Genomic DNA, 26,803 nt, shown 5'->3' with positions numbered 1-26,803 from the left:
ACTACCGAGGGCTAGGGGCCCTGCCAGTACCTATGGGGGCTATAGGGGTTCTTCTGGGGGCTAATGGGCTCTTCCGGTGCCTATGGGGTCTGTAGGGTGTTCTTCTAGTGCCTATAGGGTCTATAGGGGCTCTGTCACTGCCTGTCAGGACTATAGGGCACTATGGGTCTCTTCTGGTGCTTATGCATGTATATAACCCCCGGTGCCTATGGGGGTATACGGGCCACAGGGGCTCTGCTATAGGAGCCCACAGGGTGCTATAGGGGCCCATAGGGGTGCCTGTGGGGTGCTATAGGTGCCTGTGGGGTGCCTGTAGGGCACTACAGGAGCCCACGGGGTGCTATAGGGGCCCAGAGGGGTGCCTGTGGGGTGCTATAGGTGCCTGTGGGGTGCCTGTAGGGCACTACAGGAGCCCACGGGGTGCTATAGGGGCCCAGAGGGGTGCCTGTGGGGTGCTATAGGTGCCTGTGGGGCACTACAGGAGCCCACGGGGTGCTATAGGGGCCCAGAGGGGTGCCTGTGGGGTGCTATAGGTGCCTGTGGGGCACTACAGGAGCCCACGGGGTGCTATAGGGGCCCAGAGGGGTGCCTGTAGGGTGCTATAGGTGCCTGTGGGGCACTACAGGAGCCCACGGGGTGCTATAGGGGCCCAGAGGGGTGCCTGTGGGGTGCTATAGGTGCCTGTGGGAGACTACAGGAGCCCACGGGGTGCTATAGGGGCCCAGAGGGGTGCCTGTGGGGTGCTATAGGTGCCTGTGGGGTGCCTGTGGGGCACTACAGGAGCCCACGGGGTGCTATAGGGGCCCAGAGGGGTGCCTGTGGGGTGCTATAGGTGCCTGTGGGGTGCCTATGGGAGACTACAGGAGCCCACGGGGTGCTATAGGGGCCCATAGGGGTGCCTGTGGGGTGCTATAGGTGCCTGTGGGGTGCCTGTGGGGCACTACAGGAACCCACGGGGTGCTATAGGGGCCCATAGGGGTGCCTGTGGGGTGCTATAGGTGCCTGTGGGGCACTACAGGAGCCCACGGGGTGCTATAGGGGCCCAGAGGGGTGCCTGTGGGGTGCTATAGGTGCCTGTGGGATGCCTGTGGGGCACTACAGGAGCCCACGGGGTGCTATAGGGGCCCAGAGGGGTGCCTGTGGGGCACTACAGGAGCCTGTAGGGGTTCTATAGGTGCCTGTGGGGTGCCTATGAGGCACTACAGGAGCCCACGGGGTGCTATAGGGGCCCATAGGGGTGCCTGTGGGGGTGCTATAGGTGCCTGTGGGGTGCTATAGGTGCCTATGGGAGACTACAGGAGCCCACGGGGTGCTATAGGGGCCCATAGGGGTGCCTGTAGGGTGCTATAGGTGCCTGTGGGGCACTACAGGAGCCCACGGGGTGCTATAGGGGCCCAGAGGGGTGCCTGTGGGGTGCTATAGGTGCCTGTGGGGTGCCTGTAGGGCACTACAGAGCCCACGGGGTGCTATAGGGGCCCAGAGGGGTGCCTGTGGGGTGCTATAGGTGCCTGTGGGATGCCTGTGGGGCACTACAGGAGCCCACGGGGTGCTATAGGGGCCCAGAGGGGTGCCTGTGGGGTGCTATAGGTGCCTATGGGAGACTACAGGAGCCCACGGGGTGCTATAGGGGCCCATAGGGGTGCCTGTGGGGTGCTATAGGTGCCTGTGGGGTGCCTGTGGGGCACTACAGGAACCCACGGGGTGCTATAGGGGCCCATAGGGGTGCCTGTGGGGTGCTATAGGTGCCTGTGGGGCACTACAGGAACCCACGGGGTGCTATAGGGGCCCAGAGGGGTGCCTGTGGGGTGCTATAGGTGCCTGTGGGGCACTACAGGAGCCCACGGGGTGCTATAGGGGCCCATAGGGGTGCCTGTGGGGTGCTATAGGTGCCTATGGGGCACTACAGGAGCCCACGGGGTGCTATAGGGGCCCATAGGGGTGCCTGTGGGGTGCTATAGGTGCCTGTGGGGTGCCTGTGGGGCACTACAGGAGCCCACGGGGTGCTATAGGGGCCCAGAGGGGTGCCTGTGGGGTGCTATAGGTGCCTGTGGGGCACTACAGGAGCCCACGGGGTGCTATAGGGGCCCATAGGGGTGCCTGTGGGGTGCTATAGGTGCCTGTGGGAGACTACAGGAGCCCACGGGGTGCTATAGGGGCCCAGAGGGGTGCCTGTGGGGTGCTATAGGTGCCTGTGGGGTGCCTGTGGGGCACTACAGGAGCCCACGGGGTGCTATAGGGGCCCAGAGGGGTGCCTGTGGGGTGCTATAGGTGCCTGTGGGGTGCCTATGGGAGACTACAGGAGCCCACGGGGTGCTATAGGGGCCCATAGGGGTGCCTGTGGGGTGCTATAGGTGCCTGTGGGGTGCCTGTGGGGCACTACAGGAACCCACGGGGTGCTATAGGGGCCCATAGGGGTGCCTGTGGGGTGCTATAGGTGCCTGTGGGGCACTACAGGAGCCCACGGGGTGCTATAGGGGCCCAGAGGGGTGCCTGTGGGGTGCTATAGGTGCCTGTGGGATGCCTGTGGGGCACTACAGGAGCCCACGGGGTGCTATAGGGGCCTGTGGGGTGCCTGTGGGGCACTACAGGAACCCACGGGGTGCTATAGGGGCCCATAGGGGTGCCTGTGGGGTGCTATAGGTGCCTGTGGGGCACTACAGGAACCCACGGGGTGCTATAGGGGCCCAGAGGGGTGCCTGTGGGGTGCTATAGGTGCCTGTGGGGCACTACAGGAGCCCACGGGGTGCTATAGGGGCCCATAGGGGTGCCTGTGGGGTGCTATAGGTGCCTATGGGGCACTACAGGAGCCCACGGGGTGCTATAGGGGCCCATAGGGGTGCCTGTGGGGTGCTATAGGTGCCTGTGGGGTGCCTATGGGGCACTACAGAGCCCACGGGGTGCTGTAGGGGCCCATAGGGGTGCCTGTGGGGTGCTATAGGTGCCTGTGGGGTGCCTGTGGGGCACTACAGAGCCCACGGGGTGCTATAGGGGCCCAGAGGGGTGCCTGTGGGGTGCTATAGGTGCCTGTGGGGTGCCTATGGGGCACTACAGAGCCCACGGGGTGCTATAGGTGCCTGTGGGGTGCCTGTGGGGCACTACAGAGCCCACGGGGTGCTATAGGGGCCCGCAGGGCGCTATAGGGACCCACCTCCCGGCAGGAACCGGATCCTGGTGATCGCCATCGTGTTCCAGGTGTCCATCGGCTGCTTCCTCTGCTACTGCCCCGGGATGCCCAACGTCTTCAACTTCATGCCCATCCGGTGGGCGCGGGCCCCTGGGCCCCCCCCGGGTGCCTGGGTCCCATCCTGACCCCCCCTGGGTGCCTGGGTCCCATCCTGACCCCCCCTGGGCCCCCCCCGGGTGCCTGGGTCCCATCCTGACCCCCTGGGCCCCCCCCCCCTCCCGGGTGCCTGGGTCCCATCCTGACCCCCCCTGGGTGTCTGGGTCCCCTCCTGGGTGCCTGGGTCCCATCCTGACCCCCTGGGTCCCCTCCGGACCCTTTCCCGGGTGCCTGGGCCGCCCCCGGGTGCCTGGGTCCCCTCCTGACCCCCTGGGCCCCCCCCCCGGGTGCCTGGGCCCCCTCCTGACCCCCCTGGGCCCCCACCCCCCCGGGTGCCTGGGCCCCCCCCTGACCCCCCCTGGGTGCCTGGGCCCCATCCTGACCCCCCCTGGGCCCCCCCCGGGTGCCTGGGTCCCATCCTGACCCCCCCCCGGGTGCCTGGGTCCCATCCTGACCCCCCCGGGCCCCCCGGGTGCCTGGGTCCCATCCTGACCCCCTGGGTCCCCCCTGGGTGCCTGGGTCTCATCCTGACCCCCCCCCCGGGTGCCTGGGTCCCATCCTGACCCCCTGGGCCCCCCCCCCCGGGTGCCTGGGTCCCATCCTGACCCCCCTGGGCCCCCCCGGGTGCCTGGGTCCCATCCTGACCCCCTGGGCCCCCCCCCGGGTGCCTGGGTCCCATCCTGACCCCCCTGGGTGCCTGGGTCCCCTCCTGACCCCCTGGGGCCCCCCCGGGTGCCTGGGTCCCATCCTGACCCCCCCGGGCCCCCCCGGGTGCCTGGGTCCCATCCTGACCCCCTGGGTCCCCCCTGGGTGCCTGGGTCTCATCCTGACCCCCCCCCGGGTGCCTGGGTCCCATCCTGACCCCCTGGGCCCCCCCCCCCGGGTGCCTGGGTCCCATCCTGACCCCCTGGGCCCCCCCCGGGTGCCTGGGTCCCATCCTGACCCCCCTGGGTGCCTGGGTCCCCCCCGGGTGTCTGGGTCCCCTCCTGGGTGCCTGGGTCCCATCCTGACCCCCTGGGTCCCCCCTGGGTGCCTGGGTCTCATCCTGACCCCCCCGGGTGCCTGGGTCCCATCCTGACCCCCCTGGGCCCCCCCCGCGTGCCTGGGTCCCCTCCTGACCCCCCCCGGGTGCCTGGGTCCCATCCTGACCCCCTGGGTCCCCTCCTGACCCCTTCCTGGGTGCCTGGGTCCCATCCTGACCCCTTCCCGGGTGCCTGGGTCCCCTCCTGACCCCCTGGGTCCCCTCCTGACCCCTTCCTGGGTGCCTGGGTCCCATCCTGACCCCTTCCCGGGTGCCTGGGTCCCCTCCTGACCCCCTGGGTCCCCTCCTGACCCCTTCCTGGGTGCCTGGGTCCCATCCTGACCCCTTCCCGGGTGCCTGGGTCCCCTCCTGACCCCCTGGGTCCCCTCCTGACCCCTTCCCGGACGCCCGGGTCCCCCTGACCGTGTCCGTGTGTCCGTCCGTCCCCCCCCCCCCATCCCCCAGCTTCCAGTGGTGGTTCGTGCCCATGCCCTACGGCCTCCTCATCCTCGTCTACGACGAGATCCGAAAACTGGGAGTGCGGAGACACCCGGGAAGTGAGTGGGCACCCCCAGACCCCTGCGTCCCCTTTGGGTGCCCCCCTGGACCCTTGGGTGCCCCCCCTCCCCCCCCAGACCCCCTGGGTGCCCCTCACCCCTCTGTGTTTTTTCCCCTCCCCAGGTTGGTGGGACCGAGAGCTCTACTACTGAGATGGAGGCCGATGGGGTGCCCTGGGGGTCCCCCCCCAAATTCCTGGATTTCCCCCCCCAAATTCCTGGGACCCCCCCCCAAACACCTGGGTCCCCCCAGACCCCTGGGCCCCCCAAACACCTGGGTCCCCCCAGACCCCTGGGACCCCCCAAACCCCTGGGACCCCCCCCCAAACACCTGGGTCCCCCCCAGACCCCTGGGACCCCCCAAACCCCTGGGACCCCCCAAACACCTGGGTCCCCCCAGACCCCTGGGACCCCCCAAACCCCTGGGACCCCCCCAAACACCTGGGTCCCCCCCAACCACCTGGGACCCCCCAAACCCCTGGGACCCCCCCCCCAAACACCTGGGTCCCCCCAGACCCCTGGGCCCCCCCAAATACCTGGGACCCCCCCAAACACCTGGGTCCCCCCAGACCCCTGGGACCCCCCTAAATACCTTGGACCCCCCAAACCCCTGCCCCCCCCCCCAAACACCTGGGTGTGTCCCCCCCCAAATACCTGGATCTCCCCCAATCTATGGGTCCCCCCAAACCCCTGGGACGCCCCCCAGACCCCTGGGACCCCCCCCAAATACCTGGGTCCCTCCCAGACCCCTGGGACCCCCCGAAACCCCTTCCCCCCCCCCCCCCCGGCACTTGCATCCCACCCAAATACCTGGATCTCCCCCAACCCCTGGGACCCCCCCAACCCCCGGGTGCCCCCCAAACCCCCGGGTCCCCCCAGACCCCTGCCCCCCCCCCCCGACCCAATAAAGGTCTGCGAGCCTCGAGAGGCGCCTTTAATTCAGGGGGGGGGCAGGAGGGGGACGAGCAGCCTGAGAGCCCCCAGCCCCAAGGCCGCCGCCCCCAGCGCCCGCAGCCCCAGGGCCCCCCAGGGGCCCAGCCCCAGCGCTTGCCCCGCCCACCTGTGGGGAAGAGGGTGGGGCTTTCAGGCGAGGCCACACCCCCCAGGAACCACACCCCCAGGAGCCACACCCCCCCTCCCCAAACCCCAGACCACCCCACTGAGGGTCTATCCCAGTACTGATGCACAAGCCACGCCCACATGGAAAGCCAGACCACACCCCCAAGCCCGCAAAGCCCCGCCCCCAGCCTCCAAGCCCCACCCCTTACACACCTTCCCTTCCCTGCTGTGGTCTCCTAGAGGCCCCACCCACCCGCTGGTGGGTCCCACCCACTCAGCGAGGAAGCCCCACCCCCTGGCAGCAGCAGCCAGAAACCCCACCCCTAATTAAGCCCCTGCCCCAATTACACCCCACCCTTATTCCCCCCCAAGCCCCGCCCCTTCTAGGAAGTCCCACCCACAGCACACCTAGAGCCCCGCCTCCAACCCAAAGCCCCGCCCACACCATTAATCCACACCTGAGAAGCCCTGGCCCAAATAAGCCCCGCCCCAAAGTAGCCCCGCCTACCCAGTGAGAAAGCACTCTGCACCCCCCCAAGCCCCACCCCGTTGAGGAAGCCCCGCCCCAAGGCACCACGCCCCCTTGGCAAGCCCCACCCCTTTGTGAAACCCCACCCCATGAAGCCCCACCCCCTTGAAGCCCTCCTAGGTAGCAGCCCCCTGTGGCAGCCCCTGTAGCCCCACCCCTTTTGAAGCCACACCCCATTCCAAGCTCCGCCCTTTGAAGCTCCGCCCCCTTTTAAGCCCCCCCCACCCCGTTAAAAAGCCCTCCTAGCCAGCAGCATCCATCAGCCCCCCCGGGGGGGGGGGGGGGGAGCCTCCTAGCCCCGCCCCCGGGAGGAAGCCCCGCCCTTTTAAGCCCCACCCACCCACCCTAAGCCCCGCCTACCCGGTGAGGAAGCCCTCGTAGGCGGCGGCGGCCAGCAGCCCCCCCAGGGGCAGGCGCAGGCGGGGGGGGAGGTCGTGACGCCCCGAGGCCCAGAGCAGCGCCGCCGCCGCCACGTGACGCGCCTGGGGGGGGGGGGGGGGCAACAAGGTAAGTACCCCCCCCCCCGGGGAAGAACTGCCCCCCCCGGGGGGCAACAACACCCCCCGGGGGCAATAACCCCCTCCAGTTACCCCCCAGGGCAATTATCCCCCCCCAATCGCTCCCCAGTTGCCCCCCCAGGACTGTTCCCCCCATCAACCCCCCCCAGGGCAATTACCCCCCCCCAAATTACTCCCCGGGGGCAATTACCCCCCCCCCAATTACCCCTCCCAGGGCAATTGTCCCCCCCAGTTAACCCCCCCAGGGCAATTAGCCCCCCAGTTGCCCCCCCCCCCCAGTTACCCCCTAATTACCCCCCCCGGGCAATTACCCCCCCATTTCTCCTCCCAACCACCCTCCCCAGTCCTCCCAGTTACCTCCATAGTCCTCCCAGTCCCCCCAGTTGCCCCCCCCCCCCCAATTATCTCCCCCAGTTACCCCCTCGGTCCCCCCAGTTCCCCTCCCAGGGCAACCGCCCCTCCCAATTACCCCCCAGGGCAATTACACACCCCCCCCCATTTCTCCTCCCAACCACCCTCCCCAGTCCTCCCAGTTGCCCTCCCCAGTCCTCCCAGTTGCCCCCCCCCCCCCCCCCACCTCACCAGGCTGATGTTGGAGTCCAGCCCCATCTGCAAATGGCGCCAGTCGAACTCCACCCCCCGCGCCCCCACCCACAGCGGGACGCACCTGCGGACACCGGGGGGCCTATAGATACCCCCCCGCTCCCTATAGACACCCCCTCCCCCCACCTCCTATAGGTCCCCAGACACGCACACCCCCCCCCATAGAGTCCTATGGATACCAGCAAAGGCTCCTATAGCCCCCCATAGGTCCCCTATCACCCCCATAGCCCCCCCCATAGCCTTTACAGGTCCCTATAGCCCCCATAAGTCCCGCAGAGCCCCTATAGCTCCCCCATAGGTTCCCCCATAGCACCCACAGCCCCCATATCCCCTCCATACCCCCCCCAGCTCCCATACATCCTCTATAGGTTCGCTATAGGTCTTCTAACTCCCTATAGCCCCTACGGCTCCCCCATAGCCCCTATAGACCCCATAGGTTCCCCCGCAGCACCCACAACCTCCATAATCCCTGTATCCCATACGTACCCCCCCCCCAGCTCCCATAAATGCTCTATAGATCCCCTATAGCCCTTCCAGCCTCCCCATAGCCCCTATAGCTCCCCCATAGCTCCCCTATGCCCTCTATAAACCCCCCCATAACCCCTCCAAAGCCCCCACGGCTCCCCCTCAGCCGCCCCCCCCCCCCCATGACCCCTATAGGTCCCCTATAAGTCCCCCCACCCCATAGGTCCCCTATAGCTCCCTCCCAGCCCCTATAGCCCCCCTAAAAGCCCCCCCAGCGCCTCTAAAAGCCCCCATAGCCCCCCCCCCAATCCCCTATAGCCCCTATAGCCCCTATAGCTCACCGGGAAGTGAGGAGCTCGGCGCTGGCCCAGCCCAGGGCGGCCACCAGGATGCGCAGCTCCCCCCGGCCCCCGCCCCGGCCCAGGGCCAGCTGCAGCCCCCCCAGGTCGGCCACGTCCACCGTCGCCCGGAGGAACTCCTGGGGGGGGGACGGACGCGGGGACGTGGGGGGACGCCGGGGGACAGGGGGACACGGGGGGACACGGGGACGCAGGGACGGGGGGGACACGGGGACGCGGGGGGACACGGGGGGAGAGGGGGACGGAGGGGCGGGGGGGACACGGGGGCACGGGGGGACAGGGGGGACACGGGGGACAGGGGGACGCAGGGACGGGGGGGACACGGGGGCACGGGGACGCAGGGGGACGCGGGTGGACACAGGGGACACGGGGGGACACGGGGACGCAGGGGCGGGGGGGGCACGGGGACGGGGGGGGACGGGGGGACCGGGGGACATGGGGGGACACGGGGGGACATGGGGACGCAGGGACGGGGGGGACACGGGGACGCGGGGGGACACGGGGGTGCGGGGGGACAGGGGGACACGGGGGGACAGGGGGACGCAGGGACGGAGGGGACACGGGGACGCGGGGGGACACGGGGGTGCGGGGGGACAGGGGGACACGGGGGGACAGGGGGACGCAGCGACGGGGGGACACGGGGGCATGGGGACGCAGGGGGACGCGGGTGGACACAGGGGACACGGGGGGCATGAGGGGACATGGGGGGACATGGGGACGCAGGGACGGGGGGGACACGGGGACGCAGGGGGACACGGGGGCACGGGGACGCAGGGGGACATGGGGAGGCGTGGGGACACAGGGGGACGCAGGTGTACACGGGGGACACGGGGGGGACACGGGGGACACAGGGACACAGGGACGCGTGGGGACATCGGGACGCGGGGGGCACGAGAACGCAGGGGGACACAAGGACGCAGGGGGACATGGGGACACGGGGGAATGTGGGGGGACACAGGGGGACGCAGGGGGACATGGGGACGCAGGGGGACACAGGGACATGGGGACACGGGGGACATGGGGGGACACAGGGACGCAGGGGGACATGGGGACGCGGGGGGACACGGGGACACGTGGGGACATGGGGGACACAGAGGGACACGGGGGGACACAGCGACGCAGGGGGATGCGGGGGGACATGGGGACACGGGGGACATGGGGACAGAGGGGGACAGGGGGACACGGGGGGACACAGGGACACAGGGACGCAGGGGGATGCGGGGGGACGCGGGGACGCAGGGGGACATGGGGACACGGGGGGACGTGGGGACACGAGGGGACACAGGGACGCAGGGGGACACGGGGGGACATGGAGGGGACACGGGGGGGACACGGGGGACACGGGGAGGGGATGTCACCCCCAAAGCCCCCTCGGGGCACTCCTGGGTCCCCCCTCCCCCCCATAGGGGCACCCCTGGGTCCCCCAACCCCTCCCCCTCCCCTTTTGGGGCACCCCTGGGTCCCCCCAACCCCTCCCCCCACTTTGGGGCACTCTCACCTCCCCCCTCCCCCCTCCCCCCCCCCGGGCACCCATGGGTGCCCCCCCCCCCCCCCCAAAACTCACCCCCACCAGGTCGTACCCCCCCGACGGCCCCTCCCAAGTCGGGAAGAAAGTGGCCAAGAACAGCATCTGCGGGGGCACCCAGGCGTCAGGGGGGCACCCAGGCACCCCCAAACCCCCTATAGGGCAGCCGGGACCCCCCATAGGGCACCCAGGCACCCCCAAACCCCCTATAGGGCAGCCGGGACCCCCCCCCATAGGGCACCCAGGCACCCCCAAACCCCCTATAGGGCAGCCGGGACCCCCCCCCCATAGGGCACCCAGGCACCCCCAAACCCCCTATAGGGCAGCCGGGACCCCCCATAGGGCACCCAGGCACCCCCAAACCCCCTATAGGGCAGCCGGGACCCCCCCCATAGGGCACCCAGGCACCCCCAAACCCCCTATAGGGCAGCTGGGACCCCCCCATAGGGCACCCAGGCACCCCCAAACCCCCTATAGGGCAGCCAGGACCCCCCCATAGGGCACCCAGGCACCCCCAAACCCCCTATAGGGCAGCCAGGACCCCCCCCATAGGGCACCCAGGCACCCCCAAACCCCCTATAGGGCAGCCGGGACCCCCCATAGGGCACCCAGGCACCCCCAAACCCCCTATAGGGCAGCCGGGACCCCCCCCATAGGGCACCCAGGCACCCCCAAACCCCCTATAGGGCAGCTGGGACCCCCCCATAGGGCACCCAGGCACCCCCAAACCCCCTATAGGGCAGCCGGGACCCCCCCATAGGGCACCCAGGCACCCCCAAACCCCCTATAGGGCAGCCGGGACCCCCATAGGGCACCCAGGCACCCCCAAACCCCCTATAGGGCAGCTGGGACCCCCCATAGGGCACCCAGGCACCCCCAAACCCCCTATAGGGCAGCCGGGACCCCCCCATAGGGCACCCAGGCACCCCCAAAGCCCCTATAGGGCAGCCAGGACCCCCCCCCCCAGGGCACCCCGGCCCCCCCACCCCCCCTATAGGGCAGCCGGGACCCCCCCATAGGGCACCCAGGCACCCCCAAACCCCCTATAGGGCAGCCAGGACCCCCCCATAGGGCACCCAGGCACCCCCAACCCCCCTATAGGGCAGCCGGGACCCCCCCCATAGGGCACCCAGGCACCCCCAAACCCCCTATAGGGCAGCCGGGACCCCCCCCATAGGGCACCCAGGCACCCCCAAAGCCCCTATAGGGCAGCCGGGACCCCCCATAGGGCACCCAGGCACCCCCAAACCCCCTATAGGGCAGCTGGGACCCCCATAGGGCACCCAGGCACCCCCAAACCCCCTATAGGGCAGCCGGGACCCCCCCATAGGGCACCCAGGCACCCCCAAACCCCCTATAGGGCAGTCGGGACCCCCCCATAGGGCACCCAGGCACCCCCAAAGCCCCTATAGGGCAGCCGGGACCCCCCCATAGGGCACCCAGGCACCCCCAAACCCCCTATAGGGCAGCCGGGACCCCTCATAGGGCACCCAGGCGGACGGGACCCCCCAAACCCCCTATAGGGCAGCCGGGACCCCCCATAGGGCACCCAGGCACCCCCAAACCCCCTATAGGGCAGCCGGGACCCCCCCATAGGGGACCCAGGCATCTGGGACCACCCCCCCACCCCCCCTATAGGGCACCCAGGACCCCATCCCCCACCCCCCTATAGGGGACCCAAGCGTCCGGTCCCACCTTTCCCAGTTGCACCAGTATGTAGGTGGCTCCCGCCTGGACGCAGCGCCAGAAGGCACTGTATTCTGACCTGTAACCAGTGCTCCCAGTTACTCCCAGTAACTCCCAGTAACCCTCACTTCTCCTCCCACTATCCCCCAAACCCCCTTCCAGTATCCCCCAGTCTCTCCCAGTACGCCCCAGTGCCCCTCAAACCCCTTCCCAGTCCAGTGCAGCGCTCTCAGTTGCTCCCAGTTACTCCCACCATCCCCCATTGCCTCCCAGTATCCCCCAGGCCCCCTCCCAGTAACCTCCAGTATCCCCCAGTGCTCCCCAAACCCCTTCCCAGTCCCTCCCAGTGCCCCCAGCCACCCTCCCACTCCCTCCCAGTCCCCTCCACACCCTTTCCCAGACTCTTCCAGTCCCTCCCAGTGTTCCCAGTACCCCCAGCCTCCCTCCCAAACCCCTCCCACTCCCTCCCAGTGCCCCCAACCCCCCTCCCACTCCCTCCCAGCACTCCCAGTATGCCCAGTCCCATTCCCAGTGCCCCCCCAGCACTCCCAGTCCCTCCCAGTGCTCCCAGTACCCCCAGCCCCCCTCCCAGCATTCCCAGTCCCTTCCAGTATGCCCAGTCCCCCTCCCAGTCCTTCCCAACACTCCCACTCCCTCCCAGTGCCCCCAGTCCCCCTCCCGCTCCTTCCCAGCACTCCCAGTCCTTCCCAGTACGCTCAGTCCCCCTCCCAGTGCCCCCAGTCCCACCCCAATGCTCCCACTTCCTCCCAGTGCCCCCAAGCCCCCTCCTACTCTCTCCCAGTGCTCCCACTCCCTCCCAGTATGCCCACTCCCCCCCCCAGTGCCCCCCCCCACCCCCACTCCCTCCCAGTGCTCCCAGTCCCTCCCAGTGCCCTCCCAGCGCTCCCAGCCCCCCTCCCAGTTCCCCCAGTCCCTCCCAGTGCTCCCAGTGCCCCCAGGTCCCCCAGTCCCTCCCACTGCTCCCACTGCCCCCCCCTCCCTCCCAGTGCTCCCAGTCCCTCCCAGTGCCCCCAGTTCCCTCAGTGCTCCCAGTGTGCTCCCAGTCCCCCCCAGTGCTCCCAGTGCCCCCCAGGTCCCCCAGTCCCTCCCAGTGCTCCCACTCCCTCCCACTGCCCCCCACTCCCACTCCCTCCCAGTGCTCCCAGTCCCTCCCAGTGCCCTCCCAGCGCTCCCAGCCCCCCTCCCAGTGCTCCCAGTGCTCCCCAGGTCCCCCAGTCCTTCCCAGTGCTCCCACTGCCCCCCCCACTCCCACTCCCTCCCAGTGCTCCCAGTCCCTCCCAGTGCCCTCCCAGCGCTCCCAGCCCCCCTCCCAGTGCTCCCAGTGCTCCCCAGGTCCCCCAGTCCTTCCCAGTGCTCCCACTGCCCCCCCCACTCCCACTCCCTCCCAGTGCTCCCAGTCCCTCCCAGTGCTCCCAGCCCCCCTCCCAGTGCTCCCAGTTCCCCCAGTGCTCCCAGTGCCTCCCAGTGCTCCCAGTCCCCCCCAGTTCCCCCAGTCCCTCCCAGTGCCCCCCGTGCTCCCCAAGTCCCCCAGTCCCTCCCAGTGCTCCCAGTGCTCCCACTGCCCCCCCACTCCCACTCCCTCCCAGTGCTCCCCGTCCCTCCCCGTGCCCCCCCCGCGCTCCCAGCCCCCCTCCCAGTGCTCCCAGTTCCCCCAGTGCTCCCAGTCCCCCCAGTTCCCCCAGTCCCTCCCAGTGCTCCCAGTGCCCCCCAGGTCCCCCAGTCCCTCCCACTGCTCCCACTGCCCCCCCACTCCCTCCCAGTGCTCCCAGTCCCTCCCAGTGCCCCCAGTTCCCTCAGTGCTCCCAGTGTGCTCCCAGTCCCCCCCAGTGCTCCCAGTGCCCCCCAGGTCCCCCAGTTCCCCCAGTCCCTCCCAGTGCTCCCAGTGCCCCCCAGGTCCCCCAGTCCCTCCCAGTGCTCCCACTCCCTCCCACTGCCCCCCCCCACTCCCACTCCCTCCCAGTGCTCCCAGTCCCTCCCAGTGCCCTCCCAGCGCTCCCAGCCCCCCTCCCAGTGCTCCCAGTGCTCCCCAGGTCCCCCAGTCCTTCCCAGTGCTCCCACTGCCCCCCCACTCCCACTCCCTCCCAGTGCTCCCAGTCCCTCCCAGTGCTCCCAGCCCCCTCCCAGTGCTCCCAGTTCCCCCAGTGCTCCCAGTGCCTCCCAGTGCTCCCAGTCCCCCCCAGTTCCCCCAGTCCCTCCCAGTGCCCCCCGTGCTCCCCAGGTCCCCCAGTCCCTCCCAGTGCTCCCAGTGCTCCCACTGCCCCCCACTCCCACTCCCTCCCAGTGCTCCCAGTCCCTCCCAGTGCCCTCCCAGCGCTCCCAGCCCCCCTCCCAGTGCTCCCAGTCCCTCCCAGTGCCCTCCCAGCGCTCCCAGCCCCCCTCCCAGTGCTCCCAGTTCCCCCCCACTCACAGGCCGCTGCACTTGTAAGTGATGAAATAAGGAAAATAAGCGAGAGCGAAGCAATTCCCGAAGTGAAACAGCGTCATGGCGGCACCCAGGGGTGCGGGGGGGGCACCCAGGGGTCTGGGGGGGCACCCAGGGGTCTGGGGGGCGGGGGGGGCGGGCACCCAGAGGGGACCCAGGCCTCGGAGCCGCCGCGGTGCCTGATGGGAAGGAGAGGCGGACGCTTCCCGCCCCCCCCCCGCCTTCCGGACTACAACTCCCGGCGTACACCGCGCTCCGGCCGCGCCAAGGACCAATCAGGGGAGGCCACGCCCCCAACGGGGCGGGGGTTCCTCCTCCTCCTCCCCCCCCGGTCCCGCCAAACCCCCCCCACCCCCGGGACCCCCAACCACCCCCCAGGGACCCCCAAACACCCCCAAACCCCCCGGGACCCCCAACCCCCCCAGGGACCCCCCCCAGACCCCCCCCCCCAACCCCCCCCCCAGGCACCCCCAAACCCCCCAGACACCCCCAGACCCCCAAACCCCCCAGGGACCCCCCTAGGGACCCCCAAACCCATCAAGGACCCCCCCAGAGACCCCCAACACCCCCCGGACCACCCCAAACCCCTCAGCCCCCCCCGCCCAGGGACCCCCAACCCCCCCAAACCCCCCGGGACCCCCAACCACCCCCCAGGGACCCCCAAACACCCCACCGGGACCCCCAAACCCCCCAGGGACCCCCAAACCCCTCAAGGACCCCCCAGGCACCCCCAACACCCCCCAGACCCCCCCAAACCCCCTCAGGGACCCCCACCCCCCCCCCAGGGACCCCCCAAATCCCTCAGGGACCCCCCCCCCGCCCCAAACCCCCTTTTTCCCCACTGATGTCACACAGTGACATCACACAGTGACGTCACGGGGCCCGCCGACGTAACGCCGCAACCTAAGAGCCCCCGGCGCTACGCTGCGCGGTGACGTAACGCAATGACGTCAGGAGGCCTGGTGATGTAACAGGACGTCACGAGGCCTAGTGATGTCATGCAGTGATGTCATGGGGGGGGGGGGCGGTGACGTCGTGCTGTGATCTAACAGCGCCGCGGCGACGCAATACGATCGCAACGGCGTCATGCAATGACGTAATAGGGCGCAGCGCCGTGACGCAGCGTCGCTAACGCGCCGCGATGATGCAACGCAGCGCCGAAGCGGGGCTTTACGCAACGCCATGGCGCGACGGCGGCCGACGATGGCACGCGGTGACGTCACAGGCCGCCGTAACGTAACGCGGCGCCGCGACGGCACCGGGTGATGGCACGCGGTGACGTCACGGGCGTTGGTGATGTAATACGGTGGCGCGCGCGGGGGGCGGAGCCAGCCCCACCCCGACTTTTTCTCTAAAAACCTTTATTTGGCCCCAAAATGCGCGCGGGGGAGGGGCGGGGGTGTCGCCCCTCCCCCTCCGTAAAAAAAGCCCCCCCAAAAAACCCCAAACGGCCCCAAAAACAGCCGCGGGGGGGGGAGGGGAGGGGGGTCCCCAGGAATTTGGGGGGGGCCCCCGGGGTCCAGGGGGGTCCCAGCGTCTGGGGGGTCCCAGGAATTTGGGGGCCCCCGGGATCCGGGTGGGTCCCAGGAATTTGGGGGGGGACCCCAGGATCCGGGGGGGTCCCAGGAATTTAGGGGGGTCCCCAGGGCCTGGGGGGGTCCCAGGAATTTGGGGGGGCCCCTGGGGTCCGGGGGCTCACACCACCAGGCTGTCGCGGCTCACGGCATCGTGCTGGGGGGGGGGGGGACGACACAGGGGGGTTGGGGGGGGCACGCGGGGGGGGACCCCCACGGACCCCCCCCCCAAAACCCCCAGGGACCCCCCCAGACCCCCAATACCCCATAGGACCTGCAGGGACCCCCCAGGCCCCCCAAGACCCCATAGGACCCCCAGGGACGCCCCCAGACCCCCCAATACCCTATAGGACCCCCCAAAACCCCATAGGACCCCCAGGGACCCCCCAGCCCCCCAATACCCTATAGGACCCTCCCAAAACCCCATAGGACCCCCAGGGACCCCCCAGACCCCCCAATACCCTATAGGACCCCCCAAACAGCCCATAGGACCCCCAGGACCCCCCAGGCCCCCCAATACCCTATAGGACCCCCCAAGACCCCATAGGACCCCCAGGGACCCCCCCAGACCCCCAATACCCTATAGGACCCCCCAAACAGCCCATAGGACCCCCAGGACCCCCCAGGCCCCCCAATACCCTATAGGACCCCCCAAGACCCCATAGGATCCCCAGGGACCCCCCAGCCCCCCAATACCCTATAGGACCCCCCAAAACCCCATAGGATCCCCTGGGACCCCCCAGACCCCCAATACCCCATAGGACCCCCCAAAACCCCATAGGACCCCCAGGGACCCCCCAGCCCCCCAATACCCTATAGGACCCCCCAAACAGCCCATAGGACCCCCAGGGACCCCCCCAGACCCCCCAATACCCTATAGGACCCCCCAAGACCCCATAGGACCCCCAGGACCCCCCCAGGCCCCCCAATACCCTATAGGACCCCCCCAAGACCCCATAGGACCCCCCCCTCACCTTACGGAGACGCCGAGGGGGTCCGGGGGGACGGCGGGGGAGGGGCTCAGCCCCCCGCACGAGATCGTCACGGGAACGAGAGCGGGGACGGGACGGGGGGGGCGACCCCCCCCCGGAGCCCCCCAAAACCTCGGCCGCCCGCCAGCGCCCCCGGGGGGGGGGGAGGGGGGGCCGGGGGTCGTCCTCGGGGACCCCAAGCGTCGGGGGCTTCGTGGAGGGAGCTGATGTCGCTGAGGGGGGGTCTGGGGGGGCAAATGGGGGGGTAATACCCCGGGGGGGGTAAATAACCCCGGGGGGGGGCAAAATGGGGTGGGGGATGCTGCCCCTGCGGGGGGGTGGGGGTTGAGCCCCCTGGGGGGGGGGTAAATGCCCCATGGGGGGGGGGGAATTTGGGGGGGGTTGATGCCTCATAGGGGGGTAAATGCCCCCCATGGGGGGGGAATTGCCCCTTCCCCGCCCCCTGGGGGGGGTTAATTGCCCCCACCCCCACCCCCCCAGCACCCACCTGCCCTCGAGGGGGGGTAGCGGCCGCGGGGCTCGAAGGCGCCGATTTGCTCCTCCAGGTAACGCAGGATGGCGGGGGGGCGCGGGGGGGGCTGGGGGGGGCACAAGCGTTTGGGGGGGGGTCCCTGGTGTGCGGGAGGGGGCGGAGCCTGCTGCTTGGCTCCGCCCCACCATAATGCACCCAGGGGTCACCCATCCAGCCTGGTAACGGGCTGGACCCTGCTTAGCTTTGCACCCCAGCCCAGCACCTAATTGGGGGGGGTTGAGTGACAGCTGTCAATCACGCCCCCCCAGATGACTGACAGCTGTCAGTCACACCATGACCTCACCTGAGACGACGCTGCCATCGCTGTCACGCAGCAGGGGGACCTGGGAGCTCTGGCTGCTGGCTGTGATGGGGGGGGGGGGGGGGGTGTCACCTTAGTGTCACCCAGTGTCACCACCCTCCCCTCCCAGTGTCACCAGTGCCCCCAACTGGTGTCACCGTCCCCCCCACCATCCCCCCAAGGTCACTCACCGAGGGTCCGGAGGGCGAGGGAGGTGGGGGGGGGTCCGTAAACTCCGCTCATCCCCCCAGAGGTGGCCGCTTTCCCAGCCAGGTACACTGCGGGGGAGGGGACCCAGGTGTCCGGGACCCCCACCCCAGGGGACCCCCATGCACCCTAGGGTGCCCCAGGGGACCCCCAACCATCTGGGACCCCCACCCCAGGGGAACCCCATGCACCCAGGGGACCCCAATGCACCCCAGGGTGCCCCATCGCACCCCAAGGGACCCCAGGGGACCCCATCACCCCCCCAGGGGACCCTGTCACACCCCAAGGGACCGCAGGGGACCCGGTCACCCCCCCAGGGACCCCATCGCACCCCAGGGGACCCTGTCACCCCCCCAGGGGACCCCCAGGGACCCCATTGCACCCCAGGGGACCCCATCACCCCCCCAGGGGACCCCCAGGGACCCCATCGCACCCCAGGGGACCCTGTCACCCCCCAGGGGACCCCCAGGGACCCCATCGCACCCCAGGGGACCCTGTCACCCCCCCAGGGGACCCCCAGGGACCCCATCGCACCTCAGGGGACCCTGTCACCCCCCAGGGGACCCCATCGCACCCCAGGGGACCCAGTCACCCCCCAGGGGACCCCCAGGGACCCCATCGCACCCCAGGGGACCCCATCACCCCCCCAGGGGACCCCCAGGGACCCCATCGCACCCCAGGGGACCCTGTCACCCCCCAGGGACCCCATCACACCCCAGGGGACCCAGTCACCCCCCAGGGGAGCCCAGGGGACCCTGTCACACCCCAGGGGACCCAGTCACCCCCCCAGGGGACCCCCAGGGACCCCATCGCACCCCAGGGGACCCCATCACCCCCCCAGGGGACCCCCAGGGACCCCATCGCACCTCAGGGGACCCTGTCACCCCCCCAGGGGACCCCCAGGGACCCCATCACACCCCAGGGGACCCAGTCCCCCCCCCAGGGACCCCGTCACCCCCCAGGGGACCCTGTCACCCCCCCAGGGACCCCCAGGGACCCCATCGCACCCCAGGGGACCCAGTCACCCCCCAGGGGACCCCATCGCACCCCAGGGGACCCCGTCACCCCCCCAGGGGACCCCCAGGGGACCCTGTCACACCCCAGGGGACCCAGTCACCCCCCCAGGGGACCCCCAGGGACCCCATCGCACCCCAGGGGACCCTGTCACCCCCCCAGGGGACCCCCAGGGACCCCATCGCACCTCAGGGGACCCTGTCACCCCCCCAGGGGACCCCCAGGGACCCCATCACACCCCAGGGGACCCAGTCACCCCCCAGGGACCCCGTCACCCTCCAGGGGACCCTGTCACCCCCCAGGGACCCCCAGGGACCCCATTGCACCCCAGGGGACCCAGTCACCCCCCAGGGACCCCGTCACCCCCCAGGGGACCCTGTCACCCCCCCAGGGACCCCCAGGGACCCCATCGCACCTCAGGGGACCCTGTCACCCCCCAGGGGACCCCATCGCACCCCAGGGGACCCCGTCACCCCCCCAGGGGACCCCCAGGGACCCCATCGCACCCCAGGGGACCCTGTCACCCCCCAGGGACCCCATCGCACCCCAGGGGACCCAGTCACCCCCCAGGGACCCCCAGGGACCCCATCGCACCCCAGGGGACCCCATCACCCCCCCAGGGGACCCCCAGGGACCCCATCGCACCCCAGGGGACCCTGTCACCCCCCCAGGGACCCCGTCACCCCCCAGGGGCCCCCCGCCCCCCCCCCCGGGAGGGGCCAAGGGCCACTCACGGGCCTCGGGGCAGCAGCAGCGCTGGGGACAGCAGGGACAGCGCAGGAAGCAGCAGCAGGTGTGGGGACAGCACTGGCACCAGCAGAGCCCCAGGGCCAGCGCTCCCAGTGCCGCCCCCAGTCCCACCAGTACCACGAAGAGCCAGTCTGGGGGGGGGCGAGGGGGGGGTCAGAGGGGGGGACCCAGGCGTCTGGGTGGCCCCTGACCCCCCCTATAGATCCTGGGGGGACCCAGGACTCCGACACCCCCTATAGCTCCTTCCTCAGACCCCTATAGCTCCCCACAGCACCCAGGCATCCAGCCGCCCCCCTATAGATCCCAGGGGGACCCAGGCATCTGGGTGGCCCCTGACCCCCCCTATAGATCCTGGGGGGACCCAGGACTCTGAGACCCCCTATAGCTCCTTCCTCAGACCCCTATAGCTCCCCACAGCACCCAGGCGTCCAGCCCCCCCCTATAGATCCTTGGGGGGAAACAGGTGTCTGGGTGGCCCCTGACCCCCCCTATAGATCCTTGGGGGGGACCCAGGACTCCGACACCCCCTATAGCTCCTTCCTCAGACCCCTATAGCTCCCCACAGCACCCAGGCATCCAGCCCCCCCCTATAGATCCCAGGGGGACCCAGGCATCTGGGTGGCCCCTGACCCCCCCTATAGATCCTGGGGGGACCCAGGACTCTGAGACCCCCTATAGCTCCTTCCTCAGACCCCTATAGCTCCCCACAGCACCCAGGCGTCCAGCCCCCCCCCATAGATCCCAGGGGGACCCAGGCGTCTGGGTGGCCCCTGACCCCCCCTATAGATCCTGGGGGGACCCAGGACTCTGAGACCCCCTATAGCTCCTTCCTCAGACCCCTATAGCTCCCCACAGCACCCAGGCATCCAGCCCCCCCCTATAGATCCCAGGGGGACCCAGGCATCTGGGTGGCCCCTGACCCCCCCTATAGATCCTGGGGGGACCCAGGACTCCGAGACCCCCTATAGCTCCTTCCTGAGCCCCCTATAGCTCCCCAGGTCCCCCCCAGATGCCTGGGTGCCCCCCCCGGAGGCCTGGGTGCCCTGGGGGGGTGGGGAGGGGGTCCCCGGACGCCTGGGTGCCCCCCCAGTCACTGGGTGCCCTGGGGGGGTGGGGAGGGGGTCCCCGGACGCCTGGGTGCCCCCCCAGTCGCTGGGTGCCCTGTGGGGGGTGGGGAGGGGGTCCCCGGACGCCTGGGTGCCCCCCCGGAGGCCTGGGTGCCCTGGGGGGGGGGTGGGGAGGGGGTCCCCGGACGCCTGGGTGCCCCCCCGGAGGCCTGGGTGCCCTGGGGGGGTGGGGAGGGGGTCCCCGGACGCCTGGGTGCCCCCCCGGACGCCCGGGTCCGTACCTGGCAGGGTCCCCAGCTGGACGCCCGGGAAGAGGTCGGTGGCCTCCGATAGGGACCCTGGGGGGACACAAGGGACACCAAGGGGGGCGGGGGGGGGGTCAGGGGGCCCAGGCATCCGGGGACCCCCTCCCCACCCCCCCAGGGCACCCAGGCGTCCGGGGACCCCCTCCCCACCCCCCCAGGGCACCCAGGCGTCCGGGGACCCCCTCCCCACCCACCCCAGGGCACCCAGGCATCCAGGGGGGGAACCCAGGCATCTGGGTGCTCCCAGTACCCCCCCAGGGAGCTGTGCTGGCCTCCCAGTCCTTCCCAGTACAGCCCAGTCCCTCCCAGAGCTCTCCCAGTCCTTCCCAGTATCGCCCAGTCCCTCCCAGGGCTCTCCCAGTTCTTCCCAGTACAGCCCAGTTCCTCTCAGAGCTCTCCCAGGCCTTCCCAGTACAGCCCAGTCCCTCCCAGAGCTCTCCCAGGCCTTCCCAGTATCACCCAGTCCTTCCCAGAGCTCTCCCAGTCCTTCCCAGTACAGCCCGGTCCCTCCCAGAGCTCTGCCAGTCCTTCCCAGTACAGCCCAGTCCCTCCCAGAGCTCTTCCAGTCCTTCCCAGCATCACCCAGTTCCTCTCAGAGCTCTCCCAGTCCTTCCCAGTATCACCCAGTTCCTCTCAGAGCTCTGCCAGTCCTTCCCAGTACAGCCCAGTTCCTCTCAGAGCTCTCCCAGTCCTTCCCAGTACAGCCCAGTCCCTCCCAGAGCTCTCTCAGGCCTTCCCAGTACAGCCCAGTTCCTCCCAGAGCTCTCCCAGGCCTTCCCAGTATCACCCAGTCCTTCCCAGAGCTCTCCCAGGCCTTCCCAGTACAGCCCGGTCCCTCCCAGAGCTCTGCCAGTCCTTCCCAGTACAGCCCAGTCCCTCCCAGAGCTCTTCCAGTCCTTCCCAGCATCACCCAGTTCCTCTCAGAGCTCTCCCAGTCCTTCCCAGTATCACCCAGTTCCTCTCAGAGCTCTGCCAGTCCTTCCCAGTACAGCCCAATTCCTCTCAGAGCTCTCCCAGTCCTTCCCAGTATGGCCCAGTTCCTCTCAGAGCTCTCCCAGTCCTTCCCAGTACGGCCCAGTTCCTCTCAGAGCTCTCCCAGGCCTTCCCAGTACAGCCCAGTTCCTCCCAGAGCTCTCCCAGGCCTTCCCAGTATCACCCAGTCCTTCCCAGAGCTCTCCCAGTCCTTCCCAGTACAGCCCAGTCCCTCCCAGAGCTCTGCCAGTCCTTCCCAGTACAGCCCAGTCCCTCCCAGAGCTCTCCCAGTCCTTCCCAGTACAGCCCAGTCCCTCCCAGAGCTCTCCCAGGCCTTCCCAGTATCACCCAGTTCCTCTCAGAGCTCTCCCAGTCCTTCCCAGTACAGCCCGGTCCCTCCCAGAGCTCTCCCAGTCCTTCCCAGTACAGCCCAATTCCTCTCAGAGCTCTCCCAGTCCTTCCCAGTATGGCCCAGTTCCTCTCAGAGCTCTCCCAGTCCTTCCCAGTACAGCCTGGTCTCTCCCAGTTCTCTCCCATTACTTCCCAGTACAGCCCAGTCCCTTCCAGCATACTGCCAGTCCTTTCCAGTATAAATCAGTGCCTCCCAGTGCTCTCCCAGTCCCTTCCAGTCCCCCTCCAGGGCCTCCTCAGCCCCTTGTGGTATTCCCAGCCCATCCCAGTGCTCTCCCAGTCCCTCCCAGTACAGCTCAGTCCCTCCCAGTGCCTCCCAGTGCTCTCCCAGTCCCTCCAGTACAGCTCAGTCTCTCCCAGTGCCTCCCAGTGCTCTCCCAGTCCCTCCCAGTACAGCTTAGTCCCTCCCAGTGCTCTCCCAGTCCCTCCCAGTACAGCTCAGTCCCTCCCAGTGCCTCCCAGTGCTCTCCCAGTCCCTCCCAGTACAGCTTAGTCCCTCCCAGTGCTCTCCCAGTCCCTCCCAGTACAGCTCAGTCCCTCCCAGTGCCTCCCAGTGACTTCCTAATGCTTTCCCAATCCCTCCCAGTGCTCTCCCAGTCCCTTCCAGTCCCCCTCCAGGGCCTCCTCAGCCCCTTGTGGTATTCCCAGCCCATCCCAGTGCTCTCCCAGTCCCTCCCAGTACAGCTCAGTCTCTCCCAGTGCCTCCCAGTGCTCTCCCAGTCCCTCCCAGTACAGCTTAGTCCCTCCCAGTGCTCTCCCAGTCCCTCCCAGTACAGCTCAGTCCCTCCCAGTGCCTCCCAGTGCTCTCCCAGTCCCTCCCAGTACAGCTTAGTCTCTCCCAGTGCTCTCCCAGTCCCTCCCAGTACAGCTCAGTCCCTCCCAGTGCCTCCCAGTGACTTCCTAATGCTTTCCCAATCCCTCCCAGTGCTCTCCCAGTCCCTTCCAGTCCCCCTCCAGGGCCTCCTCAGCCCCTTGTGGTATTCCCAGTCCATCCCAGTGCTCTCCCAGTCCCTCCCAGTACAGCTCAGTCCCTCCCAGTGCCTCCCAGTGACTTCCTAATGCTTTCCCAATCCCTCCCAGTGCTCTCCCAGTCCCATCCAGTCCCCCTTGAACCCTTTGTGGCGTTCCCAGTCCATCCCAGTGCCCTCCCAGTGCCTCCCAGTGCCCCCCTCAACCCTCCCAGTGCCTCCCAGTGCCTCACCCAGTACAACCAGTTCAGCCACGGCCTCGTTGTTGCCCTCCAGGTCCTGGGTGGAGGTGACGGTGCAGATGTAGACGCCGCTGTCACCCCACGCCGCCGGGCCCAGGCTCAGCTCCGCCCCTGCCAACCCCGGACGCCTGGGTCCCTGGGGTGACAGGGTGACCCCCGACCCCGGTGACACCCCGGTGACACCCCTGGGGTCCCCCCCCATGTCCCTGGGGTCCTCCCCGACACCCTGTGACACCCCAGTGACACCCAGTGACACCCAGTGACACCCCTCAGGTCACCCCCCATGTCCCTGGGGTCCTCCCCGACACCCTGTGACACCCCAGTGACACCCAGTGACACCCAGTGACACCTCTGGGGCCACCCCCCCATGTCCCTGGGGTCCTCCCCGACACCCTGTGACACCCCAGTGACACCCAGTGACACCCAGTGACACCTCTGGGGCCACCCCCCCATGTCCCTGGGGTCCTCCCCGACACCCTGCGACACCCCAGTGACACCCAGTGTCACCCAGTGACACCCCTCGGGTCCCCCCCATGTCCCTGGGGTCCTCCCCGACACCCTGTGACACCCCAGTGACACCCAGTGTCACCCAGTGACACCCCTCGGGTCCCCCCCCATGTCCCTGGGGTCCTCCCCGACACCCTGTGACACCCCAGTGACACCCAGTGACACCCAGTGACACCCCTCAGGTCACCCCCCATGTCCCTGGGGTCCTCCCCGACACCCTGTGACACCCCAGTGACACCCAGTGACACCCAGTGACACCTCTGGGGTCCCCCCCATGTCCCTGGGGTCCTCCCCGACACCCTGTGACACCCCAGTGACACCCAGTGACACCCAGTGACACCCCTCAGGTCACCCCCCATGTCCCTGGGGTCCTCCCCGACACCCTGTGACACCCCAGTGACACCCAGTGACACCCAGTGACACCTCTGGGGCCACCCCCCCATGTCCCTGGGGTCCTCCCCGACACCCTGTGACACCCCAGTGACACCCAGTGACACCCAGTGACACCCCTCGGGTCTCCCCCTATGTCCCTGGAGTCCTCCCCGACACCTGTGACATCCCAGTGACACCAGTGACACCCCTGGGGTCCTCCCCAACACCCTGTGACACCCCAGTGACACCAGTGACACCCCTAGGGTCCCCCCCATGTCCCTGGGGTCCTCCCTGACACCCTGTGACACCCCAGTGACACCCAGTGACACCCAGTGACACCCCTGGGGTCCCCCCAAAACCCCCGTGACACCCCGGTGACATCCCCCCGACCTTAGTGACACCCCGTGACACCCCCCAAGGTCCCCACCTCCCAAGATGGTGACACCGCGCCCTCTGTAGAAGTCCCCGAGGGTGACAACGCCGCCCTGCTTGGTGGCCACGATGCGGACGGTGCGGGCCGCATCCGGACAGGGTGAGGTGACATCGGGGACGTCCCCGGGGGAGGTGACAATCCCGTTGTCCCCTTGCGGGGTGGGACAGAAGGACTTGTACTTCCAGGTGACGATGGGGGGTTCGAGGGCCACCGTCTGGTACTGACACCGGAGCAGGACAGGTTGGAAGAGCAGGGCCACCGTCCGGGGGTCTGTCACTGTCACCTGTAAGGGGGTGACAGGGGCTGGGGGTGACATCGACAACCTGTTAGGTGGGGAGTGACACCTTGCTGTCACCTCCCTGTTACCCTTTGTCACCTCCCCGTTACCCTTTGTCACCTCCCCTTGGTCCCTGACAACCCCCCTGTCACCCCCTTGTCACCTCCTTTTCACCTGCTGTCACCCCTTGTCACCTCCCCCTGGCTCTTGTCACCCCTGTCACCTCCTGTCACCTTCCCCTGGTCCTTGTCACCCCATCATCTCCCTGTCACCCCTCCGGGACCTGTCACCCCCCCGTCACTTCTCCCTGGTCTCTGTCACGCCCTGTCACCCCTCCAGAACCTGTCACCCCCCTGTCACCTCCTGTCACCTTCTGTCACACTCTCTGGCTCCTGTCACCCCCTTGTCACCTCCCCCTGTCACCCCCCGTCACCCCTCCAGGACCTGTCACCCCCCATCACCCATCCAGGACCTGTCACCCCCCTGTCACCCCCCTCTGTCACCCCGCTGTGTCACCCCTCCAGGACCTGTCACCCCCCCTCACCCCTCATCACCTCTCCAGGACTTGTCACCCCTCTGTCACCTCCTGTCACCCTGTCACCTTCTGTCACCCTCTCTGGCTCCTGTCACCCCCTTGTCACCTCTCCCTGGTCCCTGTCACCCCCGTCACCCATCCAGGACCTGTCACCCCCCTGTGTCACCCCTCCAGGACGTGTCACCCCCTGTCACCCCCCGTCACCCCTCCAGGACCTGTCACCCCTCTGTCACCTCCTGTCACCCTCTCTGGCTCCTGTCACCTCCCCCTGGTCCCTGTCACCCCCTGTCACCCCTCCAGGACCTGTCACCTCCCTGTCACCCCTCAATTACCCCCCCAGCCCCTTAATTGCCCCTCCTTAATTGCCCCCAGGGCCTTAATTACCCCCAATCAACCCCCAAGCACTTTATTGCCCCTTTAATTACCCCCAAGTGCCTTAATTACCCCTCAATTACCACCAAAACCCCTTAATTACCCCCTTTCTTACCCCTCGGGCCCCTAATTACCCCCGCAATTACCCCCCAGGGCATTAATTACCCCCAGGACCCCCCTCTGCCCCCCAATTACCCCGTCAGAGCCCCCCCAGCCCCTAATTACCCCCTCAATGCCCCCAACACCCTTACTTACTCCCTTAATTACCCCTGAAACCCCTAATTACCCTCTTAATTACCCCCAAGCCCCTTAATTACCCCACTAATTACCCCCAGGACCCCCCTCTGCCCCCTCAGTTACCCCCTCAGAGCCCCCCAGCCCCTAATTACCCCCTCAATTCCCCCCAAAACCCTTAATTACCCCCTTAATTACCCCTGAAACCCCTAATTACCCCCTTAATTCCCCCCAAGACCCCTAATTACTCCTCAATTAACCCCAGCCCCCTAATTACCCCCTAGGACCCCCCTCTGCCCCCCCAATTACCCCCTCAGAGCCCCCCGGCCCCTCATTTCCCTCCCCAAATCATTAATCACTCCATTAATTACCCCTAATTACCCCTAAACCCCCTAATTACCCCCCAATTACTCCCCAGCCCCTTAATTACCCCCCAAGACCCCCGCTGCCCCCCAGCCCCTAATTCCCCCTCCCAGCACCTTAATTACCCCCAGCCCCTTAATTACCCCCTAATTAACCCCCCAGCGCCTTAATTAGCCCCTAATTAAACCCCAGGCCCTTAATTAGCCCCCTAATTACCCCCCCAGCCCCTTAATGACACCCCGGGCCCACCCAGCAGCGCCAGCAGCGCGGCCATGACGGCGGCCATGATGGCGGCGGCAGGTGTGGGCGGGGCCGGGCACACCTGGCCCCGCCCCCCCGCCCCGCTCCGCC

At 68.7% G+C, this 26,803-nt stretch overlaps 3 protein-coding genes across 5 annotated transcripts in view; 1 reads left to right on the top strand and 2 right to left on the bottom strand.

Annotated features, from left to right (window-relative positions):
• The window catches only part of ATP4A (ATPase H+/K+ transporting subunit alpha), a 31,886-nt gene extending 26,778 nt beyond the window's left edge, over positions 1-5,108 (top strand). For both annotated transcript variants that reach the window (XM_087778457.1, XM_087778458.1), the window contains 3 exons: positions 3,159-3,260; positions 4,767-4,858; positions 4,983-5,108. In XM_087778457.1, the coding sequence (XP_087634583.1) occupies positions 3,159-3,260; positions 4,767-4,858; positions 4,983-5,011 (223 nt within the window). In that variant the 3' untranslated portion in view covers positions 5,012-5,108. The remainder of the gene's footprint in view (positions 1-3,158; positions 3,261-4,766; positions 4,859-4,982) is intronic.
• Positions 4,766-26,803, bottom strand: part of TMEM147 (transmembrane protein 147) — a 43,650-nt gene continuing 21,612 nt past the window's right edge. The window contains exons 2-8 of one of the 2 annotated variants that reach the window (XM_087778503.1): positions 14,031-14,172; positions 11,612-11,681; positions 9,956-10,021; positions 8,374-8,510; positions 7,547-7,631; positions 6,807-6,928; positions 4,766-4,833 (exon numbers count right to left, since the gene is read on the bottom strand). In XM_087778503.1, the coding sequence (XP_087634629.1) occupies positions 4,815-4,833; positions 6,807-6,928; positions 7,547-7,631; positions 8,374-8,510; positions 9,956-10,021; positions 11,612-11,681; positions 14,031-14,107 (576 nt within the window). In that variant the 5' untranslated portion in view covers positions 14,108-14,172 and the 3' untranslated portion in view covers positions 4,766-4,814. Of the gene's footprint in view, positions 4,834-5,776; positions 5,919-6,806; positions 6,929-7,546; positions 7,632-8,373; positions 8,511-9,955; positions 10,022-11,611; positions 11,682-14,030; positions 14,173-26,803 lie in introns of those variants that run through there. The other variant, XM_087778502.1, reaches the window with a different exon arrangement.
• LSR (lipolysis stimulated lipoprotein receptor) lies at positions 16,661-26,762 on the bottom strand. Its single transcript, XM_087778528.1, has 9 exons — positions 26,702-26,762; positions 24,666-24,974; positions 23,351-23,470; positions 20,743-20,799; positions 19,379-19,525; positions 17,615-17,701; positions 17,427-17,486; positions 17,099-17,189; positions 16,661-16,835 (listed from the first exon to the last, which is right to left on the bottom strand). Exons 1-9 carry the CDS (start codon positions 26,736-26,738, stop codon positions 16,661-16,663), a joined length of 1,083 nt encoding a protein of 360 aa, XP_087634654.1. The 5' UTR covers positions 26,739-26,762.

This window comes from Nipponia nippon, unplaced genomic scaffold (assembly GCF_047370975.1).
Source record: "Nipponia nippon isolate SJK-2023a ecotype South Korea unplaced genomic scaffold, ASM4737097v1 scaffold_44, whole genome shotgun sequence".
In the NCBI taxonomy this organism is placed as follows: Eukaryota; Metazoa; Chordata; class Aves; order Pelecaniformes; family Threskiornithidae; genus Nipponia; species Nipponia nippon.
This window is presented reverse-complemented; position numbering and strand designations above follow the sequence as displayed.